The sequence below is a fragment of the Zonotrichia leucophrys genome, chromosome 12 (genome assembly GCF_028769735.1).
Source record: "Zonotrichia leucophrys gambelii isolate GWCS_2022_RI chromosome 12, RI_Zleu_2.0, whole genome shotgun sequence".
NCBI lineage: Eukaryota > Metazoa > Chordata > Aves > Passeriformes > Passerellidae > Zonotrichia > Zonotrichia leucophrys.
In genome coordinates this window covers 11,595,400-11,622,211 of record NC_088182.1, presented here as the reverse complement: position 1 = coordinate 11,622,211, position 26,812 = coordinate 11,595,400, and the positions used below count along the sequence as shown (strand labels likewise).

At 49.2% G+C, this 26,812-nt stretch overlaps 2 protein-coding genes across 2 annotated transcripts; both read left to right on the top strand.

Moving 5' to 3' along the window:
• The first annotated feature begins 1,924 nt into the window (after positions 1-1,924).
• On the top strand, positions 1,925-21,345 carry COPG1 (COPI coat complex subunit gamma 1). The gene is made up of 24 exons (XM_064724309.1): positions 1,925-2,112; positions 4,559-4,611; positions 5,365-5,445; positions 5,543-5,614; positions 6,404-6,483; positions 7,723-7,798; positions 7,917-8,009; positions 8,341-8,427; positions 8,577-8,734; positions 9,355-9,488; positions 10,052-10,119; positions 10,862-11,050; positions 11,505-11,600; positions 12,983-13,226; positions 13,608-13,683; positions 13,983-14,086; positions 14,199-14,324; positions 14,710-14,778; positions 15,151-15,293; positions 16,735-16,906; positions 17,849-17,946; positions 19,237-19,375; positions 20,324-20,422; positions 20,984-21,345. Exons 1-24 carry the CDS (start codon positions 2,076-2,078, stop codon positions 21,112-21,114), a joined length of 2,625 nt encoding a protein of 874 aa, XP_064580379.1. The 5' UTR covers positions 1,925-2,075; the 3' UTR covers positions 21,115-21,345.
• HMCES (5-hydroxymethylcytosine binding, ES cell specific) lies at positions 21,332-26,812 on the top strand. The gene is made up of 6 exons (XM_064724310.1): positions 21,332-21,654; positions 23,348-23,491; positions 23,818-23,937; positions 24,482-24,642; positions 25,088-25,280; positions 25,695-26,812. Exons 1-6 carry the CDS (start codon positions 21,472-21,474, stop codon positions 25,899-25,901), a joined length of 1,008 nt encoding a protein of 335 aa, XP_064580380.1. The 5' UTR covers positions 21,332-21,471; the 3' UTR covers positions 25,902-26,812.

Sequence of the window (26,812 nt, the reverse complement as noted above, 5' to 3'; positions counted from 1 at the left end):
AGCCATGGCAGGACGTGATTTAACAACTCTCACCTCAGCACCACTGAGAAGAAACAGCTGGGTTTGCCTTGGCCAGTGCTTGAGCACAGCTGGTCCCAGCCCCAGGCACTACAGGGATTTCTGTGCTGGGCTTTGCTCCCTGCCCATCTACCACCCAGATGTCTCCAAAGGGGCTGCATCCAGCCAGGCAGCTTTTCCTGGGTGCTTCTTCTCTCTGGGTGACTGAAGCACACAAAATCCTCCACAAAGCCTGGCCAAGCCTCAAAGCCAGAGTTTTGAGTGAGCGTGCCCAATAAAATGTGGCATCAAACACAGCTTGTGCTTTATACCTGTTCTGTACCCCTTTCACAGATGTCTTTTATGAAAAATCCTTTCTTTAGGATTTTTTCTCCTGAGAAGCTGAGAGGAAACAAAATGTAAACCACGGTTATCTGCTGCTGTGGAATGCAACAGGTGCATCTGTGATTGGTCTCATGTGGTTGTTTCTAATTAATGACCAATCACAGTCAGCTGGCTTGGACTCTCTGTCCAAGACACAAGCCTTTGTTTTTCATTCCTTTTTTTTTCTATTCTTACCTAGCCTTCTGATGAAATCCTTTCTTCTATTCTTTTAGTATAGTTTTGATATAATATATATCATAAAATAAAAATCAAGCCTTCTGAAGCATAGAGTCATGTCCTCATCTCTTCCCTCATCCTCGGACCTCTGGGAACACTGTCACACACCCCTTTACACTCCCATTTTGTGTTCCTTTTCTCCAGAGGTGCTGTGAGGGCATGTGCTGGGCCAGGGTCAGCATGGGAGGTCATTAAATTCCACATGGCACCAACAGCAGAGGCAGCCCCTGACCCAGGGAGCCCACAGCAGCTCTGGAAATCGTGTTGTGCCCCTGGAGCTGCTGCTTCCAGCCCAGCTGGGAGATAAGAGCAGAGCAGAGCAGAGCAGAGCAGCGTGCGGCCGCCCCGTGCAAAGTACAGGGTGGTGCAAGCCAGGCTGAGGCAGGAGACACCTCCAGGGGGGCCACTGGAGCTGCTGGGGGACACGGCCATGCTCTTTGAGGAGGACTACCTGCTGCAGGGTGAGTGAGCCCTCGCACTGTGGGGCGGGCACTGCCTCTGGGAAGGGGGCAGAGGCGACTGGGGTGACCCCACATTCCAAGGAAGGGACGGATTTCAGGAAGGGATGTGCCAGTAGATGGTGAGGTGGCAAGCTGGGTAAAAGGTTTTTTGCCATCCCTACTTGACCTGAGGCTCAGGTGATGTCCAGGCAATGCCTGGCCCCTTGAGATACTCCCTGCACCCACTGGGAGCGTGCTGTGGGACTGAGCCTGGAGTTTGGGGTCCAGGGTAGAGACAAGGTACCAGCAGCAGTGGGGGACAGCGGTCATAGGAAGACCTGCCAGAGCTGGGGCATCCAAGTGGGACACTCCAGGGCAGGAAGCCTGAGTGACAACTGTTGTCCCCTGCCACTCCCAACTGTTCCTGGGACGCCGAGCCCGCGAGGATCTCCTCATTTCCATGTTCTGCCCCCGTGTCTCATCTGTCCTCCCCGAGACCCAGCGTGCCCCCACGGTTCAGCCCCCTCTGGCCCTACTGCCCCCTCACCTCCCCAGCTCAGGGATCCCAGTGCCACCCCCATCACCAGTGTTTCCTCTGTTACCGGTGCCTCCTGCCCTGCGCTCTCTCAGCCCCAGTGTGCCGAGCAGTGTCCCAGGGTCCCCAGCAGTCCCGGGGTCCCTCCAGCGCGGACCCCTACCCGGACACCCGCCAGCCCCGCCCCCGCCCTGCCCTCCGCCAATCAGATCGCGCTATTGCCGATTGGCCCCGCCTCCTCCCTGTCAGTCACTGCTCCGTGCCACGCCCTGTAGACGTCAGCGGGGGCGGTGCCGCGCCTGTGCAGTGCGGCGGCCACGGTGACAGTGACAGGCTGGCAGGAAGGGGCGGGGGCAGGAAGGGGCGGAGGCCGTGCCGGGACCGGGACCAGGACCAGGATCAGGATCGAAATCGGGACCGGAACCTAGGCTGGGACTGCCACGGGACGGGAGGGCTGCAGCCACAGGCCCCTCGGTAGCACCATGCTGAAGAAGTTCGACAAGAAGGACGAGGAGTCGGGTGAGGGGAGGCCGGGGGCGCTGTGAGGGGAGCGACCCCTCTGAGGGCACGGAGGGGATCGGTGAGGGGGAGCCCTTCGTGGCTGCGAGGAGAGCTGGGAGGGAAGAGACCCCTCCTGGGGAAATGGGGGGGTCTGTGAGGGACAGAGGGAGCTGGAAGGGGAGGCTCGGTGCCAGCTTGGCGGCGGGGGCTTGCTGGTGTGCATGGAACCGGTGGGGAGCACTGTGGGAGCACTATGGAAGCACTATGGGAGCACTAGAGCAGTCTGCTGCCTCCTCCTCGCAGCCGCAGGATAAACTGGTTGTATGGGCACAGCACCCCGAGGTTACTGCCACATCAGCAGGTGCAGAGCCTGAGACTAAATATTGAGCACATTAGCGCTGTTCACAGCTGCCCAGCTCTGGAACCAGGTACGTGGGCCGGGTAGAATCCAGTTCATCGTTTCTGGCCCCACAATCACTGCTGCTTTCAATGGATCAGAAAATCTGAGAGCTCCAAGAAAACACAAAGTTTCATGCCTGACTTTTCAAAACTTTGGGCCGATTAGTAAGGAAGAAGTTGGTATTTTATCTGGTGTGTAATTCAGGTGGAAGCGTTGCATCATAAGACAGTGTTTTCTTTCATGGTTTAGCTTTGTGATATCTTTTTCATTGTCCTGTGAAGCTTTCTACACATCTTGCTCTGCATAACAAATCAGTGTGTCCTGGAGCAAATTGATTCAGCTTACATCTTGGTGATTGTTCTGTGTGACTCTGCTTTCTTTTTATCTTAATGGGCATTCAATGCTTTGCCCTTGTTTCCCTTTTCCAAGGCCTCCAGTGACATCTTGATAAGCAGAGAATTTAGTGAGGCAGCTCTTGGAGGGGAATTGCTCTTGGCTTTAATTTTGGGGACTGTTCTTCATTTGCACCTTGCCACACCCATCAAATTATTGGCATTACCTATGCCTGGGGCTGGCAGGAGAAACACGAATCCAGTTAATTGGCTTTTGTATCTTTGCTTTCCATAGTTTTGCTAGCCTTGGATGACCTGCTCCCACTCCCTTTGACATGTCATTTTGGCCACAAAATTTTATGTTTCTCTACAAATCAGAATAAATTGTTGTTAGTTATCCAATGTTAGGAACTTTATGAACACACAACCTTTGCTCTGCCCTCACTCTCCATGGAAGAAAACTGATGCAGGGTGCTGTGAGGACTGAGACTCCATGTACAATGTATTTCAGGATCCTTAGTGCTATGAAGGATAAAGAGGTGATGCAGTGCTGTTCATGGCTGATTTAAGGATTGTAGACATGCTGGACCATGGAAATACTGGGCTGCTAGGCAGATTTTTGGAACACATTAACATATTTATCCTAGAACTGGTTCATACTCATACTAGAGACATTTTTGCTCTTTCCCCTTGCTTTGTTCTACCTCTTCAACCTCACATAAGTGTCTGTGTTTTGTTCAGCCAGCTGCTGCCTTTGCAAACTTCTCCTGAGCCAGAGGAGGGCATGTTATGAACCAGGAAGGAGCCAGAGTGCAGATGTGTTTGCTTTTGTATGTAAGGCTTACTCTAGAGAGGGCTCCTGGCACTAGCCTAGGATGCTCCAAGCTTGGGTCAGGTCAGATTTTGGCCCAGGAGAGGTTCTCTCTGGTGGACCAGGCTTTGGAGCAAGCACTACAACAACCCTGAAAAAGGCTGCATTCTGTCTCAGGGCCAGGCTGAACATAGATTCTAATTAAAACCTGCTTATCAATAACTAGCAGCCTTTGAAAAGCTGCAGCTCACAAATGCTTGGGAAGCAATCTAATGGAGGCCATGCAGAATGATAGTGCTTTTCCCTCTGATTATTTCATCCTGAATTGCTGGGGGATTCTAATTATTTAGTATAATTTACTCTCTGTTAAGTGGAACAATGAAAGTTACTTTGTGTCCAGCCTATCTAGTCTGCTATCTTGTTCTCTTAATTAGGGATAAAGCCAAAAATACTTTACTGGTGGATTTTTGTTTGGTTTATATGGGAGGGATAAAGCACTCCTGACTCACCAGTCTGGCAAGCAGTACCTCTTTCTGTCTAAGCTTTTGTTCCTAGGCCTATCCTTTGATGCTCTAACTGCCAGCAAGCTCCAGCCCAGGGTGGAAATAGTCTTGGGGGATACAGTGCAGCACAGTTATTTTACAGCTGATCAGTCTGCCTCAGCTCACATCAGTTACTTCTGGAGGGGATGGCAAATTGAAGAATGGGCAAATTGAATAATGTCAGTCTGCTCTGCCTTCCCTGCCTGCCATGAAGACATCCAATCAACGTTACTTCAAAGAGGGTGCTCTCATTGCTTGGTGTTCGTGAAAAAATCACCCCAAAATGCTCAGACTGCTTTTAAAGTATGGGCATGGTTAAAAAATTGCTTCCCCGTGGAAGTCTGTCCTAAGAGAGACTTTTACTCTCTTTGTTTTGCAGGTGGGAATTCCAACCCATTCCAGCACCTGGAGAAGAGTGCAGTCTTGCAAGAGGTAAATCTCCAGACCATGTCCTCTCTGTACCCCACTGGAGGGAGACTCTCCCTCTCTTGAGTAGGTCACTGGAGAACTTCAGCAAGGAAATGAGGGGTTGTTACAGTCCTGCTTGCTCTGAGAGAAATGGACAACAGTTCTTATTTTATTACTGGACAGATAAAGGTACAAGGTTGAAATGGTCTCTGTAACAAATAAAAGACTGTGAACTATAAATAGTAATAAAAGGAATGAAATTATCTGGGAAAGCTCACCCCAAAGCAGGGAGATTGGGAAAGTGCCTTGGACACCCCAAATGCCTTTTGGACGACAATATTAGTGAGAGGGGTGTGAGTGGTTATTAAACAGTTTTATGAATTTTCTCTGAAAAATGCCATTCTCAATGTCCAGCCCCTGTTGTTTCAGCATTCTCTGTTTGCTCTGAGGTTGGGAATGGTGTTGGCTCCTGTAGCCTCAGCAAGTTCAAGTTTGTCTGTCAGAAGGGTGATGTTTTAGCTAGCACACAGTGCAGACCAGTGTGGGTGAAAGTGTGATGAGAATTTAGCCTTTAAACCTCCATTGCTCATGGATTTGTAGTCCCAGACTGCAAAAGCAGCTGTTTGAAGGGGTCCATGTTTAACTGGAATAAAAGGGAAATCTGATCCAAAGTCATTATGTGTCTTGCCATGCCTCACTCACAATGTGTAGCTGGGACAGGCAGGACAGTGTTTGCAGGGGGGTCAGTGTCAGTCCTTGTCTGTTCTTTGTTTCCAGGCTCGAGTGTTTAATGAGACTCCCATAAACCCACGAAAATGTGCTCATATCCTCACCAAGATCTTGTATCTCATAAACCAGGTAAGAGGGGGAAAATACACATCTATACAGACATGTGCATCAGGCCCAAAGCTGGTTGTGATAATTGGGATTTCCTTTCTTCTTTCCACACAACTAGGGGGAGCACCTTGGTGTCATGGAAGCCACCGAATCCTTCTTTGCTATGACCAAGCTGTTTCAGTCCAATGATGTAAGTCTGCCTTTGGTTTTCTCTATTTACCTGGTGGGACAAGTTGTCCCTTGAGATACACATTTTTGTACAATCAGCTTTTCTCTCCTGTCTGAAGCTACCTGATCTGAGTAGGAAGAGTAAGGTGAAAGTTTAGAAATGGTGATCAGCTTCCTAGCCCTTCCCAGATCTTGTAGCAACTTAACTGAAGTATGCACTGCTCTTGAGGCAGAGATTCCTCTCTCTAAATTGCCATTTAACTCTTGAGATTGTGGTAGGCAGGTGGATTTTAATGTGCTTTGTGCCCAGCATTAAAATATCCTGCTGACAGACAACAATTGTGTGTTTGGAGGAGGCTGAGAGTCAGTGTCTACTCACAGCAGTAGCACTGTCATTAGCTGTCCCCCAAACTGCAAGGCTTTAAAATCATGAGACCAGTGCAGAAATCCCCAGACTCAGGAATAGAAATTGTTTGCTTTCTTGCTTTTGGAGCAACACAAGATTTTCAATCACCAAACCATCAAATAGTTTAAAGGCTTTCTCCTTGTTTATATGAATGACAAGTGGAAGATGAAACTGTAGATCCAGCTAGATCTGGTATCTCTATGGCCTCACCCTAAGACTGAGGGATTAAAAGAAGAGGTGTTTTGTTAATCAGCCTGGATTTTGTTCATCTTTTACACTCAGGGAGTGATGCACTCTGAAGGTATCAGGATTGTCATGATAAAATAATGTAAGCAGGGAAAACTGAGATCCCTTCCTATCTGGGACCATCTCAGCTGATGTTCACTTTGCTTTTTTCCTTGCCAGCCAACTCTTCGCAGGATGTGTTACCTCACTATCAAGGAGATGTCTTCTATTGCAGAAGATGTGATCATTGTTACCAGCAGGTCAGTCACTTCACTTTTCTTGCTGTAATGCTGACATGCTCTTCAGTAATGTCTGTCCAGCTTCTTGAAGTAGTCCCTGAGCAGGATGATGGTAGGGAATGCCCTTGGTGAGGAAAAAGCTTTCCTTTATATAAGACCAGTAAAATACAGACATTAAACTCATAGTGATGTGTGCAGAATGTGCTGTGTCCCCATATCCCATGCCCATGGATGTCTGGAGTGTCTCTTGGTTACATGATATGGTAGCACTGCTGGCTTTTCCCCTTTTGTAAAGGCTTTTTCATTAACTCCTGTCTGAATGCCTTGAAATGTTTTGAAGAATTCTGGCCTAAATCCCAAGGCTTTCAACAGGTAAAGGATTTACTTCTGTAGCAGCACTGAATGTGACTTCACCAGGGAATAAAATTTCCTCTGCGAGTCATTCCTGAATTGCTGATCATGTGTTCTGGTTTGAAAGCAAAACCAGTGAGAGACTCTAAGTCAGAAATACAATTTATTAGTAAAAGGGAAAATACCAAATATATGCAATAATACAAAAGAACAGAAAAACACTGAGAGAGCCAGAATGCAAGCTGACACCCTAGGGTGGCGGTAGCAGTCCAGATGAAATGGTCTTGTTGAAGTGGTAATCTCATAGAAAAGATCTGGTAGCTCTTGTTCTCTGGAAACCAGTGGGTAAGGGCTGCCTGTTCTGTGCCAAAGCCCAGATTATATCCAGGTAGGGATGCTTAGCTCCTCTCCCCTGGGCAGAGCCTCTCACAATGGGCTGATATCCGAGTCATGTGGTGGGTCCTTGATATCTCTGAGTCATTGGCAAGGCATTGATGGGCCCATTAACAGGAGATAAGGAAAAAATAATGCCCCTCCTGTTTTCAGCAGCTCTTGAGGATGGGAATAGAATACATCTTTGTGTTGTAACCTAGGACATCATGCCAGTCAGAAGTCCTGTTGGGGAGTCAGGAGCAGGTCAGTATAGGGTCTGTAGAGGGCTGAGGCAGAAGCCAGTCTCAGGTGCTGCAATATGATGAATTCCTGGCCCTTCACAATTGGTCTCACACTGACCTGAGTACTGATCTTTTCCTTCTGCCTTCCCACCCCAGTGGGATTTGCCTGAGACCTGCAGCTGCCTGCTTGGCATTCAGCCGTGATGCTGGCTGCCTGCTGCTCTGTGTGCTCTGGGTGTGCACCTGAGAGCTACTGGCTCAGGAGTGCCATATTGAGAGCTTCCTGTTTCCCCAGCTTAACCAAAGACATGACTGGGAAGGATGACAATTACCGAGGCCCTGCTGTGAGAGCACTCTGTCAGATCACTGATGTAAGTGCTGCTTTTCCCATGGGGCAGCTCTGTGCCCTTCACTTTTTCCTACTTTACCCCATGCCTTTCACAGTGAGAAAGGCTTTCCCATGTCAGTGTTGTTTCCCTCTCCCTGCAGAGTACCATGCTGCAGGCCATTGAGCGCTACATGAAGCAGGCGATCGTTGACAAAGTGCCAAGTGTGTCCAGCTCTGCTCTTGTGTCTTCCTTGGTATGTACTCCCTGCAGCACAGGCCTGAGGGACAATCAGCCAGGGAGGCAGTCATCTGTGGTGGGACTGGACATCTTGGGAGTTTCAGGATTTTGTTGCTATTCCTGTCTTTGTGAACTGAGGGACTGCGCTGACTTTGTTAAAGATCGTCAACATCGTGAGGCTGCAGCTGTCATGGCCAGATCTCTGCAGGCTGATCCCTTATTCTTCTATAAATTGCTACTACCAGCACATTCATGGGGAAGGCTCATTGCTTCTTAATATAAGCTGAAATTCCCAAAGCTTCCTCCAATCTTATCTCATGGGTTGTTGTGGCTTCATCTCCTTCCAGCACTTGCTGAAGACCAGTTATGATGTGGTGAAGCGCTGGGTGAATGAGGCTCAGGAGGCAGCTTCCAGTGACAATATCATGGTGCAGGTAGGACACCCACCTCCACCAGGGGAATAGCCACCAGCAGCTCAGGGCATGGAGCAAACTGCTGGAGCTCAGCCAGGCACCTCTGGGTGACAGAGGGGACAAAGGGGGAAGAACCCCCTGGGTTTGTGACATTCTCTTTCCCTGCACAGTACCACGCCCTGGGCCTGCTGTACCACGTGCGGAAGAACGACCGCCTGGCAGTCAACAAGATGCTCAGCAAGTTCACACGCCACGGCCTCAAGTCCCCATTTGCCTACTGCCTGATGATCCGAATAGCCAGCAAGCTGCTGGAGGAGGAGGCTGGCAGGTGAGCAGGCTCCTTTGCCTTGCCGAAGGAACTTTCTGGTCCTGCTTCCGTCTCTTCTTGCAGACTCACTTGCCATCTCATTATTTCTGTCTTTGAAGAGCAGCATGTATCTTCTACTCTCCTATTGTTGGATAAAAGCAGAGAAATTATAGGAAGTCTTCCTGGTTGTTTTGGGATGACTTCTGTGAGTCTTGCTTGCACATCACATACTATCTTGTTTCTCTGGACTGTTTTGCATAGCTGTTTTTTTGTTTTACTTCATTTTCTCTGCGTTCTATAATTGTCTATTCTTCTGTAATTGTTTATCTAGCATGTATGCAGTGTGGCTTCCTTGTGGATAAGAGTTGTGGTGTGTACAGTCATTTCCTACTGTGTGAGAGTTGAGGGGGATTCCCTTTAGGCTGTAAGGCAGAGAGTGTCTTCTCAGAAGGCAGCCTGACTGTCAAGCATGCTGGAAGTACAGTATAATGACAACTGCAAAATCTGGGGACAAAGTGGGTTTATGGCTGCTTTTACTTTTCCAAGGGCTGTGGGACCTGACCATTTCTGCTGCTGAATTCTTAACTTCTGCTATTACCTTTTATTTTAATTCAGTCTTGTATGGTTTTTTTGTCCCTTAGCCGTGATAGCCCTCTGTTTGATTTCATTGAGAGCTGCCTGAGAAACAAGCATGAGATGGTGGTGTATGAAGCTGCATCTGCCATTGTTAACCTGCCCAACTGCACTGCCAAGGAGTTGGCTCCAGCTGTCTCAGGTAAGTGTGGTGCTCATGGTCATGGAAAGGGAATTGTGTGCCTCCAGTGGTGACCCTGCTGATTGCCCCAAGAAACAAGGGCCTTGTGTAGTGTCAGGCTTTTTATGCTGCTCTGTCCTTTGTTGCTTTATGCTGCTGCTGAGAGCCTGTGGTGTGTGGGAATTGCTTTGTTCTTGTAAAGGTATTTCCTGGTGTTCAAGTGTTGTTACTTCATGGGTCAGTTCTGGGATAGGAGCAGGGTTTGCATGAAATGGAGAACAGCGGTTCAAATTAACTTTATAGGAAAGATGACAAGGTGATGAATTTGGCTTTCACAAGCAGCAGAGGATAGCAGCACTGTGGAAGAAGGGGGAGGTAGGTAAGAGTTAGTTGTCAGCAGGAGTGTGACAAAGGGGAAAAGAAACAGGGAAGAATCTGTTATAAGTACAATTGCTTCTTAAGCATTTTTCTAGTTACCTTATGCTTGCAACTGTCTCTTCACTGAAGCTCTTGCTTTAGGTATGAAATGCTCTCAATAATAGAGTGCCTAAACATCTGCCTGTGTTGGTTTTCCCACCTTGCAGTTCTGCAGCTGTTCTGCAGCTCCCCGAAAGCAGCACTAAGATACGCAGCCGTCCGTACCCTCAACAAGGTAGGAGCCAGTCCCTTGGGAGCTCCAGTGGTATCTCATGTGCAGGAGGTGCAGACTATAGAAGAAGGCAGTCAGATTATGTGAAGATTTTGTGTGAATAACCTCTGTCTTGTGCTACAGCCTTACATTTCATTGCTTTCTGTCTGGAATAAAACCTCAAAGAGCACTCTACAGAAGAAAAAAAACACTGATAGTTTTCACTGGTCTCTCAGAATATCACTAGTCTTAGTGTTACTGCTTTCCCTTCTGAGCTTCCCATGGTGTGGAAGCTCCTTGTAAAACAGGGATCAAACCTTGGTGATGCTTCTTGCCTGCTCTGTGGCAGTCTATGCTGCAGCTTTTCCCTTCTCCTTATAAACATTATAAAAGAAAAAGAGAGAATGGCAGTGTCTGGTAACTGCTGTGCTTCTGCCTGCAGAGCTGTTTTGCACAGCTAGTCTGGCTACATTTTTGTTGGGAATTCACAGCTTTCTTTTCTTACTATATAGAGCAAAATCAGAGAGTTAAAAATAATAAAAGACTGTTTATTGCTACTGCTTTTCTTCCAGCAAGGGGTGCAATTCTGCAGGAAATAAGAGCTTGTTATTACCTGAACTCCAGATGGGCTGTTTGAGATGTCCCTCATGTGCAGTCTATACCACTCATTTCTATGGGAAGGAGTGAGGAGTGAGTTTTGCTGGGTTTTGCCAGCTGAGCCTTTAGCATCTCTTGAGGGATTTTCGTTCTTCCTTGGCTGCTGCAGGTGGCCATGAAGCACCCATCTGCTGTGACTGCCTGTAACCTGGACCTGGAGAACCTTGTGACAGACTCCAACCGCAGCATCGCCACCCTGGCCATCACCACGCTGCTGAAAACCGGCAGTGAGAGCAGCATCGACCGGCTCATGAAGCAGATCTCCTCTTTCATGTCAGAAATCTCTGATGAGTTCAAAGTAAGGAAGTGGGAGGAGGAGGGACACCCAGATTCCTGAAGAAACCTCATGGTCTTTGTCCATGTTTGTGTGTGTGCTCTAAACCTGCATGGAGCTGCTTCCAGAAGCAGCAGAATGTTTGCAGGGAGGAAAAAGTATTTGAGGCTGTCTGTCTAAGCCATGCCTCAGTCCTACATCTCCAAAGTCATGTGCTGTCTTCTGGGGAGATGCCTTCTGAGAATTAAATCTTTCTTCTTTCCTGTGGGTGTGGGCTTTCCTTATGGGCTGGCCACTGCATAAAGATCTATCTCCTCCAATTCTTAATATTGTACCTCCTGGAACTTCATTTGTTGAATAAACAAACACAAAAATGTGATTTCCAGCCTAGAGAGGCCAGCAGAAAATTGATACAACTCAGCTATTTTTTCCTGCAGGTTGAAACAGAATTGTTTTTCCTTGCCCCCTTTTCCTGCAGGTGGTAGTGGTGCAGGCCATCAATGCTCTGTGTCAGAAGTACCCTCGCAAGCACGCTGTCCTCATGAACTTCCTCTTCACTATGCTCCGGGAGGAGGTGAGTGTGCAGGACAGCTGTGTCTGCCTTGCTTGTGTGCATAACAGTCCTCCCTGTGAGTGTCAAGCTTTTACTGATAGGGCTGTGCAGTGAAAGCCTCTCTCTAAAAGGCTTGCAGTCTAACTGCAGAAATGCCCAGCTGTGCACAATAGTTATAAGCATACTGCCAGGCATATTTTTAGTGTGGTTTTCATTATGTGATTTTTTTTTTAATGGGGGTTTATTAACTCTCAAAGCAAATGCTAGCAACAGCAGATCTGTTGGCAGTCCATGTGTGTTTCACATTTGAACCAGCTTTCTTTTATACTTTGACAGCAAATTCCAAGAAGTTTTGTCTTGTACACAAAGATTCAATAACAACCTATTTATTGATGACACGGGACCACTTTTGTTCTGGTGTCTGTGTTTCTGGCAGTGAAGGGATCACGAGTACCTATAACCATTCTCTGCATTCAGTCAGACAAAAATCACAGAAGGACAGCTTTACAGAGGTTTGCTGAGGCTGTTTCTAAATGATCCAACATGTCTACAGCACAGCTGGCACCACTGCTTGCTCTGACATCACTTCCTGCCAATTACAGCCTCCCCATTGGGAGCAAACTGGAGCATCTCATTTTGCTCCTGTGAAAAATGGACCATTCTCCTTTCCCATATTTTCTGTGGGTGGATGGTATCGTTTTGAATGTGGTTTTGTACTTCAAAGCATTCTGTTTTAAAGCTTTTTTAATCTGAAGTAGCTCAGAAAGATCCAAATGCCCAGCACTGTGCATGTAATTGGCAGAGGGTAGTGTGCAGTTTAATCCCCTGGTGTGTACTGAGGACATCAGTAAATAATGTCTGAGATTGCCAAGCATTACTGGCATGTCAGGTTGTGGCTGTACCTGGGGAGGTATTGATTGCCTATCATCCCACACTAATAGAGCTATTTGCTGTGTCCTGCTGTGGCAGATACGATCCTTCATACGTTTCTCTTGTGATTCATCCTCAGATGTCTAGTGCTAAAGGGGAGAGGGTTGGGTTTTTTCTCCTTCCATATGGCTGGTTTTAAGCACTAATTCTAGCAGCGGAGGATTTTGATGGAGATAAAAACCCTTCAGCCAGATGAATCCTTTTACTCTTGGGTTAGGACTCTGTTTTTTTTTTTTTCTCCAGTACAGCCATTCTGAAGGGAGCTGGCAAGAGAGCTTGAATATTAGCTGGCCCTCTGGGTGTAAAGAGGGTCAAAAGTGAGGGCAGAATTACTGCCCTCCTCTTTTCAAGCACACATTAAAAAGCACTGAGTGTGAGTGACCTTTCAAAAGAATGTTTCTCCTGTCTGGCTAGCTCAGAGTCTCTAAAATACTTTGATGTTTCCAGCTGAGCAGTTCCCTTTTGCTCCTCAGGGTGGCTTTGAATACAAAAGAGCCATCGTGGACTGCATCATCAGCATTATTGAGGAGAACTCAGAGAGCAAAGAGACAGGCCTGTCTCACCTCTGTGAATTCATTGAGGACTGCGAGTTCACTGTGCTGGCCACTCGTATCCTCCATCTCCTGGGGCAGGAAGGGCCCAAAACCAACAACCCCTCCAAATATATTCGCTTCATCTACAACAGGGTTGTTCTGGAGCACGAAGAAGTCCGGGCAGGTAAGTGACAGACCTGCAGAGTTCTCTGCCCTTGCACAGATCTTCAGGGAGCCATAGTGTATGAATGCCTCTGCTTTTGAGGGTTGTGATTTGCTCTAGGCCTGAGCAGCTTGTTGTATACAGCAAAGATCCTGCAGTAGTATTGATGGAAGAGGCAGCCTGTGGCTGAGAAGTGGGAAGGAATATGCACTGGTTCTGAAACAAGACAAAGGGTTGCAGGCTAACACTTCACCTCTGCTTCTTGCTAGTCACAGTTTTACTAATGTACACAGTTTACTAGTGTAGTATCTCTGACATGATGTTTGATCAAGGCTGAGAAATGGAGGAAACTTCAGCTGATTCCTTTGCTTTCTAATTCAGTTTTCATGACTTTTGCTACAGGTGCTGTAAGTGCCCTTGCCAAGTTTGGAGCTCAGAATGAGGAGATGTTACCCAGTATCTTGGTGTTACTGAGAAGGTCAGTTGGGCCTTAGAGTTTTTCAACATCCTTGTTGAAATACCCTGTTTGCTTGAGAGCTTGTCTAGTCTCTTCTACCTGTGGGTCTGAGAAGGTGCAGGGGGTACCCGTGATCCTGTGACAGGATCACCAGTGCATTCAGCACCACAAAGTGGACAGAAGCCATGTGTGGCAGATTACTGCTTTTTTAACATAATTACTAGGAGATTGCTGGATCTCCCCTATGGCATGTTTTTACTGACCCTGTGATGTTTCTTAGTGATGTGGATTCTGAAGAAAGTTTTCCACTTTCCCCTCAGGTGTGTGATGGATGATGACAATGAAGTGAGAGACAGAGCGACCTTCTACCTGAATGTTCTGGAGCAGAAGCAGAAGGCCCTCAATGCTGGCTACATCCTCAATGGTACTGCAGGAAGGCCTTAAAACAAGTCTGCTCCTCTTTCCTGGTCTAACAAGAATTAAACTAAAGACCTGGCATTGTTGTGGTTTCAGTGACCTGTCCCTTCTGTCCCCAGGGTTGACGGTGTCCATCCCTGGCCTGGAGAGGGCTCTGCATCAGTACACCCTGGAGCCCTCTGAGAAACCCTTTGATTTGAAATCTGTTCCTTTGGCAACAGCTCCTATCATCGAGCAAAGAGCAGGTGAGGAATCAGGTCCCCTGAATGCTAGTGATTCCCTGCCCTGGGCTTGCTGAGAACTGCTGGGCTCCATCCCATTTGAATTTTGTGGGATTGCATCTCCTGGAAAGACTAAGGCCTGCAAATCTGGTTGCTCTCACATTAATGTTTCAGTTTAGTCCCAACTGCTAATAATAGTAGTAGCTGGCAATCCTCAGTGGAGCTGCTGCAGTTTTAAAGCTGCTTAGGAAGCCAAGTAGGGGTATCCAGTCTACATAAAATGAGAATGAGCTCCCTTGCTTTCCATAGTCAAATTCCTCTTTAGACATTGATCTTAGTAATTTCTTACACTTCGCCTTCAACTCTTTTGGGTTTGTTTTTGTTTGAGTGCTTTCTTTCTCATTTGCAGAAAATGTCCCCGTTGCTGTTGTGAAACAGCCAGAGAAAGTGGCAGCAACACGGCAGGAAATATTCCAAGGTAAGTTGATGCAAGGCCTCTGCTCTGTCCATGTGTGAGAGCTCTGTAGCCACCTCTTGCTGAGCCTGCCTTAGCCCCTCTGGCTTCTTCTTACCTTCTTACAGGAAGTGACATGAGCTCCCAGCTTAAGGTCAGCTGGTCACTCCTGGAGGGTGGGGGTGCCTGCAGTCCACTTTTTTCTGTCTAGCAGTAGACATGAGCAAAGGATGACTCTTTTTCATTTTAAAAGTCCCTAGGGAATGTTTAGGAGTATTTGATGGATAGTTCCTTGCTGTAGCAGCTTCTGGCAGCTGCTACAGGAAACAAGGGGTTTGACACTGCTAACACCTCCTTGTGTCTTGAGAAGGCAGTAATTTGTGTCCTCTATTTCAGAGCAACTGGGGGCCATCCCAGAGTTTCGGGGGTTGGGCCCACTGTTCAAGTCCTCCCCAGAGCCTGTGGCCCTGACAGAGCTGGAGACAGAGTATGTGGTTCGTTGCACAAAGCACACCTTTGTCAGCCACATGGTGTTCCAGGTGGGTACCTATGGGGGGGTGCTGCTGAGGACTCTCAGAAAATAAGCTCCTGACTGGCTAAAAGCTTCGTTGTGAAGATATCTCTCAGGGGTATCATAGAATGGCCTAAGTTGGAAGTGACTTTAACAATAATCTAGTGTCAGCCCCTCTGCCATGGACAGGGACACCTTTCACTGGACCAGGTTTCTCAGAACTCCATCCAGCCTGGCCTTGAACACTTGCAGAGATGCAGCACCCACAGTCTGTGCTCAAAGCACGACACTGCAATGAGTAGTCCTTAATTTCTTATCCATGGTAACAGAACCCCAAAGAAAATGAATAAGGGTGGGGGGTGTGTCTGAGCAATGCTTACAGGTACAGTCAAATCCAACAAGCACTAGGTGGGGCTGTTCTCACTCAGGAGTTGGCAGGGGAATCTGTTCTTTCTTCTATGGTTTGGGCATGAAAGAGTGAAGCTTACTACATCTGAGAAGCTGAAAAGGGTACCCAAGAAAGAGATCCAGTGGGGGAGAGCTCTTCATCTGCTATGTTTTGTTTTAGCCTGTAGCACAGGTGGTTTCTTCTGTACATTCTGGCTTTGGCTGTACCACACTGCTGCTAAATGTGGGATGTTAGGATTGATGTGCCAGTCCCCTTGCCTGGGCTTCAGGAAGTCTGAGGCACAGTGAGTCCTTTGCTAGCTTGTGAGCTGCAGTGTTTTGTCCTTAGCCAGCTCCTTCCTCAAAGCTCAGAACTGCTTACACTACTCTCACAGGGCTTGACCTTTATTTTTGTTGTCCATCCACCAGATGTAATTGTGTGAGCTTAAGAGATTTGGCATTGCAGCTGGAACAAAGTCTAATCAGCAAGTTTAGACTTGCTGAAAACTTCAGGCTTGCTGAAACTTGCTCAAGCTGTACCTTGTTCAAGCCATGCAAACAATCATCTTTCCATCTGCTGTGAAGGCACTGTGTCCCTGTAGCTTCAAGTGGAATGATGTAGGCAACACAGTACTTGCATTTCTGTAGAGCAAAGAATTAACAAGGAATTACTGGTAATTGAAAGAAAAAGTTCCATACTAACTGGTGGAACTGAAACAGGCAAAATCTGACACATCCCTGCCCTCACTAAATTTGTGATCCTGTCTGAGTTGCAGAGGGCAGGCCTTGGATTGGTGTGTGCTGGTTTGTTTTAAGTCTTGTTTCCTTAAAAAAAAAAAAAGCTTGCTGGAGCACTGGACTCCCCAGCAGGGTTTCAGTTTCTCCCCTAAAGCATTTAAATGAGCACTTTTTAGTCAAGTTGCTCTGTCATGAGCCAGCTGATGGTGAGGTGCACCATGGAAGCACAGAGAGCTGGGGGTTCACAGGCTGACACCAGGCTCCCCCTGTGCCTCAGCTGAGGCTGCTCTGCAAGGAGTAGTGAGCAGCTTCAAGCTGTTGCTGCTTTCCCCTTTCCTGTTTAGTTTGACTGCACGAACACCCTGAATGATCAGATCCTGGAGAATGTCACAGTGCAGATGGAGCCAACAGAGGGCTATGAGGTCATTGGCTATGTACCTGCCAAAACCCTGGTGTACAACCAGCCAGGTACCTGCTACACACTGGTGGCACTGTCTGAAGAGGATCCAACAGCAGGTAAACAGTCTGCACTCATTTCTCCTGTATTGTTTATCCTCACACATTCTACCTTCCATCCCAGCCAGATATTTATAGCCTGTGTATGGGTACAGCCCTGAGTGATGCTGAGTGTGACTTGTCTTTGCTGTTTTGGGGGCTGTCAAGCCTTCCTTCTCCTCTGCTGGTTCCCTTGTGCTGTAGCACTGCCAAGTTGGGCTGTGAGAGCTGGCAGATGAGTTGTCTTTTGTGCACCCTGGGCTGGCCTTCATCCTTTGTGTTAGACAGGGGTAGGCTGATGCTTGTAAAATGCTGAGTGTGCCCAGATGCTCTGGGTAGCAAAGGGGTATTTCAGACAAACTGCTAGAATTTATGGGATGTCTGTTTGAATTGAACACCCCCCTCCCCTGTTTGCCACTGTCCAGAACATGAATCAGGCTTTACCTGTGCTTTGGGCTCCCTGGTTTGTGCTCTGGAACTGCTCTGCTGCTGTGTTGCTGCTGTTCACTCAGCAGTACCCATCTTCTAGGGATGAGTCATCACTTCTTCTCCCAGCTGAGTGGTATTAATGAGCTGCAGCATTGCAGTGCAAGGGGCTTTCACTTCAGAGGCACAGGAACTGATCCCTGTGTGTGGATCTTGCCTCTTCACAAGGTGCTGATGGGACATGTTTAGTTAGTATTCCCAACACAATGTCAGGTTCATTAGTAATAGCACTTGATCTGAGGATTATAGTCTTGTACAACCATCATGAGCCTGTCTTTATCACTGTTTGCTTAATATTATAAATAAATAGCTTGTCCTTGAGAGACAGAAACTGTCTCTCTAGGTCAGTGGCTAAGCCTGTGCTGCTGACAGTGACAGGGAGAGCCTGGCTGCCCCAAAGCTCCCAGCCCCATTCTGCCTCAGGGCAGTGTGGCTGTGGTGGTGATGTGAGCTTTGCCTTTGCTTTCCTGTCTCCAGTGGCCTGCACGTTCAGCTGCATGATGAAATTCACTGTCAAGGACTGTGATCCCAACACAGGCGAGACGGACGACGAGGGTTATGAGGATGAGTATGTGGTAAGAAGCTGGGCATGTACCTGATCCTGGAAACTGCTGTCAGTTTGTGGGGTTTTGCAGTCTGAACTCTGATCCCTGCAAGCAATGATGTGATCACCATCACCAAAATGGGCAGCATCATGTAGAGGGAGCTCTTGCTGTTTCTGATGCACAGGGGAGTTTGCAGAGCTTCCTTTGTCTCATTTGGGTATTCTCCTGTTGTACTGTAGATGGACACCTGACTGTGCAGGATATGTGTGTTTTGGGAGGCCATGGTGCATCCTCCAGGTCTGGCTGATTGTGTCCTATGGGCTCCAGCAATGGCACACTCAGAGTTATGGAGACAGAGGGCTCTCAGGCATCTTTTGTTCTCCACAAGTTGCTCCTGTGGTGGCACAGTTAATTGTCTAGAGGCTTGCCTGGCACAGGGAAGTTGCCATCCTTGTTCTTCCCTCCCCAGCACTGACACTGCTGAAAGCAGTGCTGCTGCAGAAGCACCTCTCTTCCTTGGAGAGGAGGGGATGTTGTTATCACAGCCTCAGCCTGGCCTGTTAGCTCCAGAGACAGTTTTCTGTGCGTTGCCTGTCACTGCTGTGAATCTGATTAGAGGCACTGCTGTGCAGTGAGTCACTGTCTTCCCAGAAGGAGTGGGGAGAGTTCTTCACAATGAAACATACAAGGTTAACACTTCTTTCAGCTTCCTACCAGTCACCAAGGCAATTGAGTGATACTTAAACTCTTCCATGTGTTTCAACTAGAATCAGGAAGAGATGCTTTTCTGCAGGAATTGTTGGAATTAATGCAGGCTGGTGTCCTTCAGGGCATTGCCTGTCCCTCATTACACACTCTGGAGGGACAAGCCTGGTTCTGCCTTGCACAGGTGCAGTCACAGCAGCTGCTCAGCTACCCTGGTGCCAGTGTTAGGTGATGGCACACATCTGACAGTGTCTCACTGTACCAGCCTACAAAATGATGTGCCAGAAAGGCAAAACACAAGCTTACATGCATTTCAGGGAAACAAATGCTCAAGCAGCTATTTATAAGCTTTTGTTTTTCCCTCTGTTTTGGCCATTTGTCCAGTGCTTTGATCTGTCAGACCAAGGGCTGTGCTCAGAGCAGGGATGTGGTTTGTAAGCCCTGGAAATGGCATCACTGTGCCTTTCTCAGGCCAAGCAGTTGCTCAGTAGCAAACCAGAAATGGAAGTGGAGGCAGTCTCCTGCATTCACCTGATCTTAGGGGTTCCAGTCTAAAGTCTGAGGATTTCAGGGTTAGGAACAAGCATGTTTCACTTGAACCTCTTCTACCACCAGCTTGAAGACCTGGAGGTCACAGTGGCTGATCACATCCAGCGAGTTCTGAAGCCAAACTTTGGAGCAGCCTGGGATGAAGTGGGTGATGAGTTTGAAAAGGAAGAAACCTTTACTTTATCTGCTATTAAAACCCTTGAAGGTAAGGAAGGGTGTGTGAGCACAGCAGAGCTCTTATTTTCCCTCTTGCAGGCAGTCCAGAGGCCCAGTCTGGCTCACTTTAGATCTGTCACAGAAAGGCTAATGGAGCAAAACCCTTCACAAGCTTACACCACAGCTGTTAAATAGGGAGCTGCAGTTACTGTCATAATAAGTTAGTTCAGGTTTCAAAAATACTAGTGAGTGTTTTGTGACCAGTAAAGACCAGGCTGGATTGTGGAGGCAAGAGAATAGCTTGCTTTGCTCTTGTACTTAACCCTTCCAAGCAGACAGACCATAGTTCAGTTATGAACTCCCACCGTTCTTCTTGAGACCAGTAATAAAAAATGAAAACCTCAGAAGACACGAGGCTGGTGAGGAGGCTGGTGGGGTAAACCCTCTTCTCTTTCATCATGTGTCAGAGTCCTTCTATTTTACTCACAAACTCAGTTCTGTGAAAACTCAGTTCTTTTGATGCCTTACAGTGTCCTTGTCCTGTAGCCATTTCTGTGCTCCCTTGAACAGCCCCTTGAGGTTTGAAATACTCTCCCTGAGCCTTTTCATATTTCTCCTGAAGACCTGTGTCTCCTGCAAGACATGTCTTCCCTTTTCAAGTCTCCAGAGAAGTGAGCAGGCTGACAGGGCTGTGCAGTAAGTGCAGCCAGCTGCATTCTCCTGCCCTTGTCTGACTCACTCCCCTTCTTCTTTCTGTTGTACATTTGCTACATCAGATAACAGAACTCTCCCATGGTGGTGGGGGTTTTTATGTGTTGCCTTTGTAGTCCTTGTGGCCTCCAAAACCACGATTCTGACCAGTGGTGTGTGTCCCTCAGGACAAGGAATGTGAACTCTTAACACGTAGAGAGAGCTTGAGTCACTTTTAGGTGCCCTTTATGTGCCCCTGTTAAGGTATCTGTGACACAGAGCCCGTTTTATTGCTTTTTTCTAACAGAGGCAGTGAGCAATATTGTGAAGTTCCTGGGGATGCAGCCCTGTGAGCGGTCAGATAAAGTGCCAGATAACAAGAACTCTCACACACTGTACCTGGCAGGTGAGCTGTGGGCTGAGGTTCTGCTTGAGGAGCAGCTCTGGGAGGTTACACAGAGCTGTTGAAAATCAGGGCAGGAATACCTGATGGAGTCCACTGTGCTCTGGGTTGGATTTTGAGGTTTGTTCCTGCCATGATTTCTGTCTCTGCAGTGCAGAGCAACTGGTCTTGGGATCAGGGAGGGTGCTGTGGTGGAGGGGATGTTGGGATCAGCCCCAGGCTCAGCTGGGTGGAATTTGCTGTCTTTGTGATCTGTGGCATCCTGCTTTGGAATGAGCCTGGTGTGGGAAAGACAGCAGCCTTACCCAGCAGAACAGGTGATACTGGAGCTCTTAGACAATCCTGGATCTCTTCTCACCTGGAGTTTATTTTACACTTTGGTTTCATGGGTTTTACAGTAGCAGGAGTCCCAGGTATGTTACAGTGAATGGGAACTGAGCTGCTTTAGGGTCTCTCCTGGCCCAGTACAAGGACTTGCCAGATTTTGCAGTAGTGTTCATCTTCAGACTTGCAGGGGAGAGCAGCCTGCAGCGTGCTCACTGCTTCCTCCCCTGTCCTCTGCAGGTGTGTTCCGGGGTGGCCATGACCTCCTGGTGCGGTCTCGCCTTGTTCTCACGGACACGGTGACCATGCAGGTCACGGCCCGCAGTGCGGAGGAGCTCCCTGTGGATGTGATCATGGCCTCCGTCGGATAAACCCCCTTCCCAGGACTGTCCTAACTCTGAGCCCCCACCGACAGCACTATAAGGATCACGGTCACTACAGCAGCTTTCGTGTTCTCTGCAGTTCGGCTGTACTTGGGGCTTTGTCTATAAAATCACCATGTTTTTAATCTCCGGCTACGCCGCGCTCTGTCCCCGCGTCGCAGCCGCCGCTCCCTGTGCTCCTCCCGCTGTGGTTCCAATAAAGCAGTGTTGTGGCTCTTCCTGGCTGTGTCGGGGGCGGGACCGGCGTTTCGGCGGCGGGGGCCGGCCCTGTCCGCGGCCGCAGCCCCTCCCCGGGGCGGGCGGGAGCGGAGCGGAGCGCGGTGCCCCGCAGAGCGGGCGGGAGGGATGTGCGGCCGCACCGCCTGCTCGCTGGCCGCCGACAACCTGCGCCGGGCCTGCGCCTACCGCGACCGTCGGGGCCGGCAGCGGCAGCCCGAGTGGGTGCGGCAGGAGCGCTACCAGCCCTCCTACAACAAGGGCCCGCAGTCCAGCGGCCCCGTGCTGCTCTCCCGCCGCCACCTCCAGCAGGTATCCCCTCCCTGGGGCCGCGGGGCCGCATCCCGGCGGGGGCGGGGGCTGGGCATCCTGCAGCTCACACCGGAGCGCAGGGAAGGAGGCCGTGCCTCCCGGGGGTGAGGGACTCGCTCTGAACGGCCGTGGTTTGTTTCGTTTCGCTTTGCTGTACGTGGCAGGTATTGAATTTTCTAATTGCTGAAATGTCGCTTCTTGTTAATATTTACATGTTCAGAAGGAGGAGGGGAATCGTGTTTCCACCACAGTGTTTATGTTTTCTGCAAAAATTTGTATAAGTGCTTAACCTTATTAGAGTTTTTTTGCAAGTGTCTGTAATTGCTCTGCTGCTTTGAATTGGCTTTCCTGAGGCACCTTTTTTTTTTTTTTTTTGATTTCATAACTCTGCGGCATGTGTCCAGGTCACATTGGTAATAGGAGAGAGTAGAGAGAAAAAAAATCTTAACTCCCGAACAGGACAGTAGCTGTACACCTGTGGTGACTGTTGTCCCGTATAATTTAAGCCTCATCTGACCTCTCCCGGATAACCTGGGCAGCCTCTAGGGTTGTTGGTGCTGCTCGTTTGGTTTCACACACAAAGGGTGCCTGGCCAACTGCTGCTCTTTGGCGTTCAGCGGGGTGAAACGGGGTGTGCTCAGTCGGAACACCCCGATCTGGACCCGCTCTGCTCTCCCTCCCCAGCTGCTGGGGCAGCTGCACTTGGCAGCCGTTACTGACACCGGTGGTCGGGTTAATCTGGGAGCCTCGGTGGGACCTCTCAGGAGTGCCCTGGGCAATGCCATCGGCCTCATGCCCTCCTTTCCTGCTTTAGGGGTCCCACATCCCCCTGAGAGCAGGCAGTGGAGCTGCTGGAGCAGAAGCATATGGGGCAGGGAGTGTGGTACAGGTCACAGGCAGACACTTGCTTAGTTGTCTATTGCTGTTCACATTGTTGGGATGCTGGTGCTGTGCAGGCTGTCCCTTTGTGCCACTCCTACCCTGAGGGACCTCTGAAGAACTTCACAGAGCTGCACACATACACGTCCCTGCATACACACAGCTATAGTAGGTGTGTTTGTGTGTCTGTCTGCTGCAGTCCTTTGGGAGCAAACAGCCCAGCACTGGCAGATGTGGGCAGAAAGTGAGAGCAGCCTGGGGGAGAATCGAAAGCCACAAACTGTTTCCATTGTCCAAAGGCAGGTAATATGCAAAGCACAAGCAGTGAAAGTGCACCAGGTCAGCAAAAATCACATTATTAAAATGAAAATGAGGCTTTTGCCCCTTTGGGATTTTCAGTGTCACCAGGGGAGGCTTTGAGGACTTTGACACCAGCCTGACATGGCTGTTTACTCAAGAGCTCTGGAGTTCATGTCTCCAGCCATTTCCACTAAAAAGAAGCTGTGTTAATTCTTCCAGAGAAGAGACAGTTTATTTATTCCTGCAAAATCTTAATGTGCTTTCTGAAGATTAATTCTTACTTGAAGGCTGTTAAGAATATGCCAAGGGTTATAATTAGTGGCTATTTCTGCATGGCTTGTGAGGGAGGGGCAGTGAGCCCCAGCTTATCTCTTGGCAGAGATGCTGGCCAGATCCCCACTTTTAGGGGGCAAAGCCATTTCCACAGGACTTGCCAAAACACCTGTCTGAAGCTGTGGGGATGCTCGTGGTCTCTGTGACATTGCTCTGACCTGAGGTGTTTCTCTGTTCAAAGGATGCTGACTCCTCCGAGCGGGTGCTCATGGACATGCGCTGGGGCCTGGTGCCCTCCTGGTTCAAGCAGGACAACCCCTCCAAACTGCAGTTCAACACCTCCAACTGCCGCAGCGATACCATGCTGAGCAAGTCCTCCTACAAGGTGAGCTGCTGCCACCTTTGTGTCCTGCCTGAAAAATCCTGTAGTCAGCAAAACCAGGGCAGAAACATCTGCTGGGCCCGTACTGGTCACCACTTGCCATTGCACAAGTCCCTGTACTGCAAAGCTGAGGGTTTCACTAAAACAAAGAACTGAAAAGGCACTTACTGGAAAAGCTCAGTATAGCACTGCTGGTGGCATTTGTGCATCCCAGGAATTCAGGAAAGTCCTCGGAGGGAGTGAGAGGGCTGAGTGGTTGCAGGAGCCCTTCTGCCATTGCAGGCTGCTTGGGGCTGCTGTTCACTGTCACTTGTGCTGTCTCTCCCCAGGGTGCTCTCCTCAAGGGCAAGCGCTGCGTGGTCCTGGCCGATGGCTTCTACGAGTGGCAGCAGCAGAGTGGGGGGAAGCAGCCCTATTTCATTTACTTCCCCCAGAGCAAGGATGCCACGGTATGGAGTCCCTTGCTGTGTCTGAGCACTTGCACCCAGCTCTGGCCCCTGCTCCCTGCAGCTGCCTGGGGAAAAGCCCTCTTCTCTCCTGCTTTGTCCATCCCAGCAGGGCCATGCTCTGTGCTGGCTCGGCACTCTGTCACCCCCTGTGGCTGGCGGTCCCCATCGCAGCGGTCCCCGGGCTGTGAAAGGCGACACAGCGTCCCTGCCGTCACGGTCACTGCTCCCCACGTGCGGATATTTGCATGGGCGGGCAGTGTGGCTCACAGGGGACTGGGCTGGGAGTTTCACTACCTCTTTCATTTGGCTGAACCGGTGGCTGGGATATTCAGACGGGGAGGAGAGCCCTGGCTTGCCTGTGGGAAGATGAGGGTCCTGGTACCTCTCCTGGAGTCACCTCAGATCAGTAGAAAGACTCCTGGAGAGCCTCAGATTAGTTGTGATCATGACTCAGATCTGAGTCACTGACCTGCCTCAGCACTGGCAGATCTGTGCTGCTTTGGCTGACCCTGGTGACCAGGACAATGGGGCCTCTCTCCTGCAGGACAAGGAGACAGAGGGAGATGAAGAATGGAAAGGATGGAGGTTGCTTACTATGGCTGGGATTTTCGACTGCTGGGAGCCACCAGGAGGAGGAGAAATGCTGTACACTTACACCATCATCACCGTGGATGCTTCCAAGGATGTGAGCTTCATCCATCACAGGCAAGTGAGAGCAGGAAAGGGGGTTGCAGGGTGGAGGGGGATAAAGTAGGAGAACTGCACCTCTAGACACCAGTGTGGCAGCACACAGGCATGGAGTGCAGCAGCCTCCTCCTGCTCTAGGGGAGAAGTGCTACATTACTGGGCCACCAGCTCATGCCCTTTCCATAAATCACCATCTCTGTGCTCTGTGGATGGCAGTTGGAATTGGATCACTTTCTGGAACTGGTCTCTCTGCCTGATCAGGGCCTGGCAGTCAACCCCTCTGCCTCTTCCAGCAAATCAGCTACCTGGATGAAGTGAATGCACTCTCTGCCTTGCAGAAGAGCATTCTGCTGCTTCAGTTTTCCCTGTTTCCCCCAAGATGCCAGCTCCTTGCTAGCTCACAAGTCTGGCTTTTGCCAACACACTGCTGCTGAGCTTTGGCTTCAACTGTCTTATCCCTTAGGATGCCAGCCATCCTGGATGGGGATGAGGCCATCAGGAAATGGCTGGACTTTGCTGAAGTGCCGACCCAAGAAGCTGTTAAACTCATCCAGCCCACAGAGAACATTGTTTTCCACCCAGTGTCCACCTTTGTCAACAACATCCGCAACAACACGCCCGAGTGTGTTGCAGCCATCGAGCTGGGAGCCAAGAAGGTGGGTGCTGCTGGGGGCTTGGCAGAGGGGAGCTCAGCCACGAGGATGTCTCTGAGCTGGGTCAGAGCTGCCAGGCTGCAGGAGGAGTGGCAGTAGGCAGTGTCTGCAGAGCATGCCCGTGCTTGATGCTCGAGTGCTGAGCCCTGGACAGATTCCCTTCCCTCTGCTTCCAAAAATAAAACTGGCAGCCCATGCCAGGATTTTGCTGCCAAATGAGGCAAATTCCATGTGAAATGGGTCTTGGAACAAGCCTGTTCACAGCAGTCTGGGGAACCTCCCACAGATGTGCCTGGTTGCAGGCAGGGCTATTGCTCCAGCCTCCACATCCTGCTCTGGACCAGCTCTTGCAGCTGGCTGCCTGCCCTGCTCCCTCTGTGCTTCTGACATCTCTCACACTGTCTTTTGTCTATGCAGGAGGTGAAAGCCACCCCAAGCAACAAAGGGATGCTGGGCTGGTTAAAAAAATCCCAAGAGAGCTCTCCCCAGAAGAAAGAAAACGATTTGCCCAAGTGGACAAGTCAGTTCATCCAGAGCCCTTCGCCCAAGAAAACCAGCGCAGATGTCCTGCAGCAGTGGCTGGGGAAGCAGGGACAGCCACCTGCGAAGAAGCACAAGGCTTAGGCACCAGCTGAGATGGCTGATCATCTCTTTTACCCCTGATTTCCTAAGCACAGTGAGAAATGGTATTTTTGGAAGGCTTTGCAGACTGGTGTTGAAATCAACAATTGTTGTTCTGCTGCTCTAGGTTGTTATCTGTGTTCTTTGTGTTTTGTTAAAGGTTGATGTCTGTAAAGATTTTAGCTTTGTCTTGTGCTGATGGGAGTGAATATAACCTGTTGTGGCCTCTCTCCCTGCCAGTCATTCAGGGAGGCAAGCTCTGAGGGCCCTGAAAACATCTCAGCCTGCTGGGGAGGCACTCTAGCTCCTGACAATGTTCATAGTTCATGTCTCTTTCTGTTTGCTTTTCTCTTCCCTTTTTTTTGGTGTTAAATTTATACCTCTTCTCCACTTAATTCCACACTGATTCTGTAAAAATTCCTCTTCAATGCTCTTGCCCTCAAAAGCTGGCTGCAGCGCTGAGGAACAAGCAGTGAATATTATGAGGAAGCTCCAGGCTGGGAAGATCTGCACCAGCATTGCTATGTGCATTCATGGCTCCTGAACAGGGAGATGTTCAAGTGGCACAGGGAGGAACTGGACCTGGTTTAGGTTTCCCTGCTGTGGAACCAGTGTGTCTGTCACGTTGTTTGTACAATCATTTTGTTAATGGGATTTGAAGACTTAGAGAGGATTTCCTTGATCTGGGGAGGGATGCACTCTGCCTTATTTGAAAAGGCCAGTCATTAAAGCCCAGATAACCTAAGTGCCATTACAGAACAGCATCGGGCCGTTGTTTTTGAGGTCAGGGATTTTGTAAACAGAGCCAGATGTTACAGACCAAAAGCCTTACACACACTGAAATCCTTGCTAGAAATCAGTGCTTCCTTTGTGTTGGAAACAATAAAATGGCTTCACTGGCTGGCTGTGCCGTG

Coding starts and splice junctions, on each gene's coding strand:
- HMCES (XM_064724310.1), top strand. CDS start 21,472: ATGTGCGGCCGCACCGCCTGCTCGCTGGCCGCCGACAACCTGCGCCGG. Junction 21,655..23,347: donor CCCGCCGCCACCTCCAGCAG/GTATCCCCTCCC, acceptor CTCTGTTCAAAG/GATGCTGACTCCTCCGAGCG. Junction 24,643..25,087: donor GTGAGCTTCATCCATCACAG/GCAAGTGAGAGC, acceptor CTTATCCCTTAG/GATGCCAGCCATCCTGGATG.
- COPG1 (XM_064724309.1), top strand. CDS start 2,076: ATGCTGAAGAAGTTCGACAAGAAGGACGAGGAGTCGG. Junction 2,113..4,558: donor CAAGAAGGACGAGGAGTCGG/GTGAGGGGAGGC, acceptor TTTGTTTTGCAG/GTGGGAATTCCAACCCATTC. Junction 13,684..13,982: donor ATCTTGGTGTTACTGAGAAG/GTCAGTTGGGCC, acceptor CTTTCCCCTCAG/GTGTGTGATGGATGATGACA.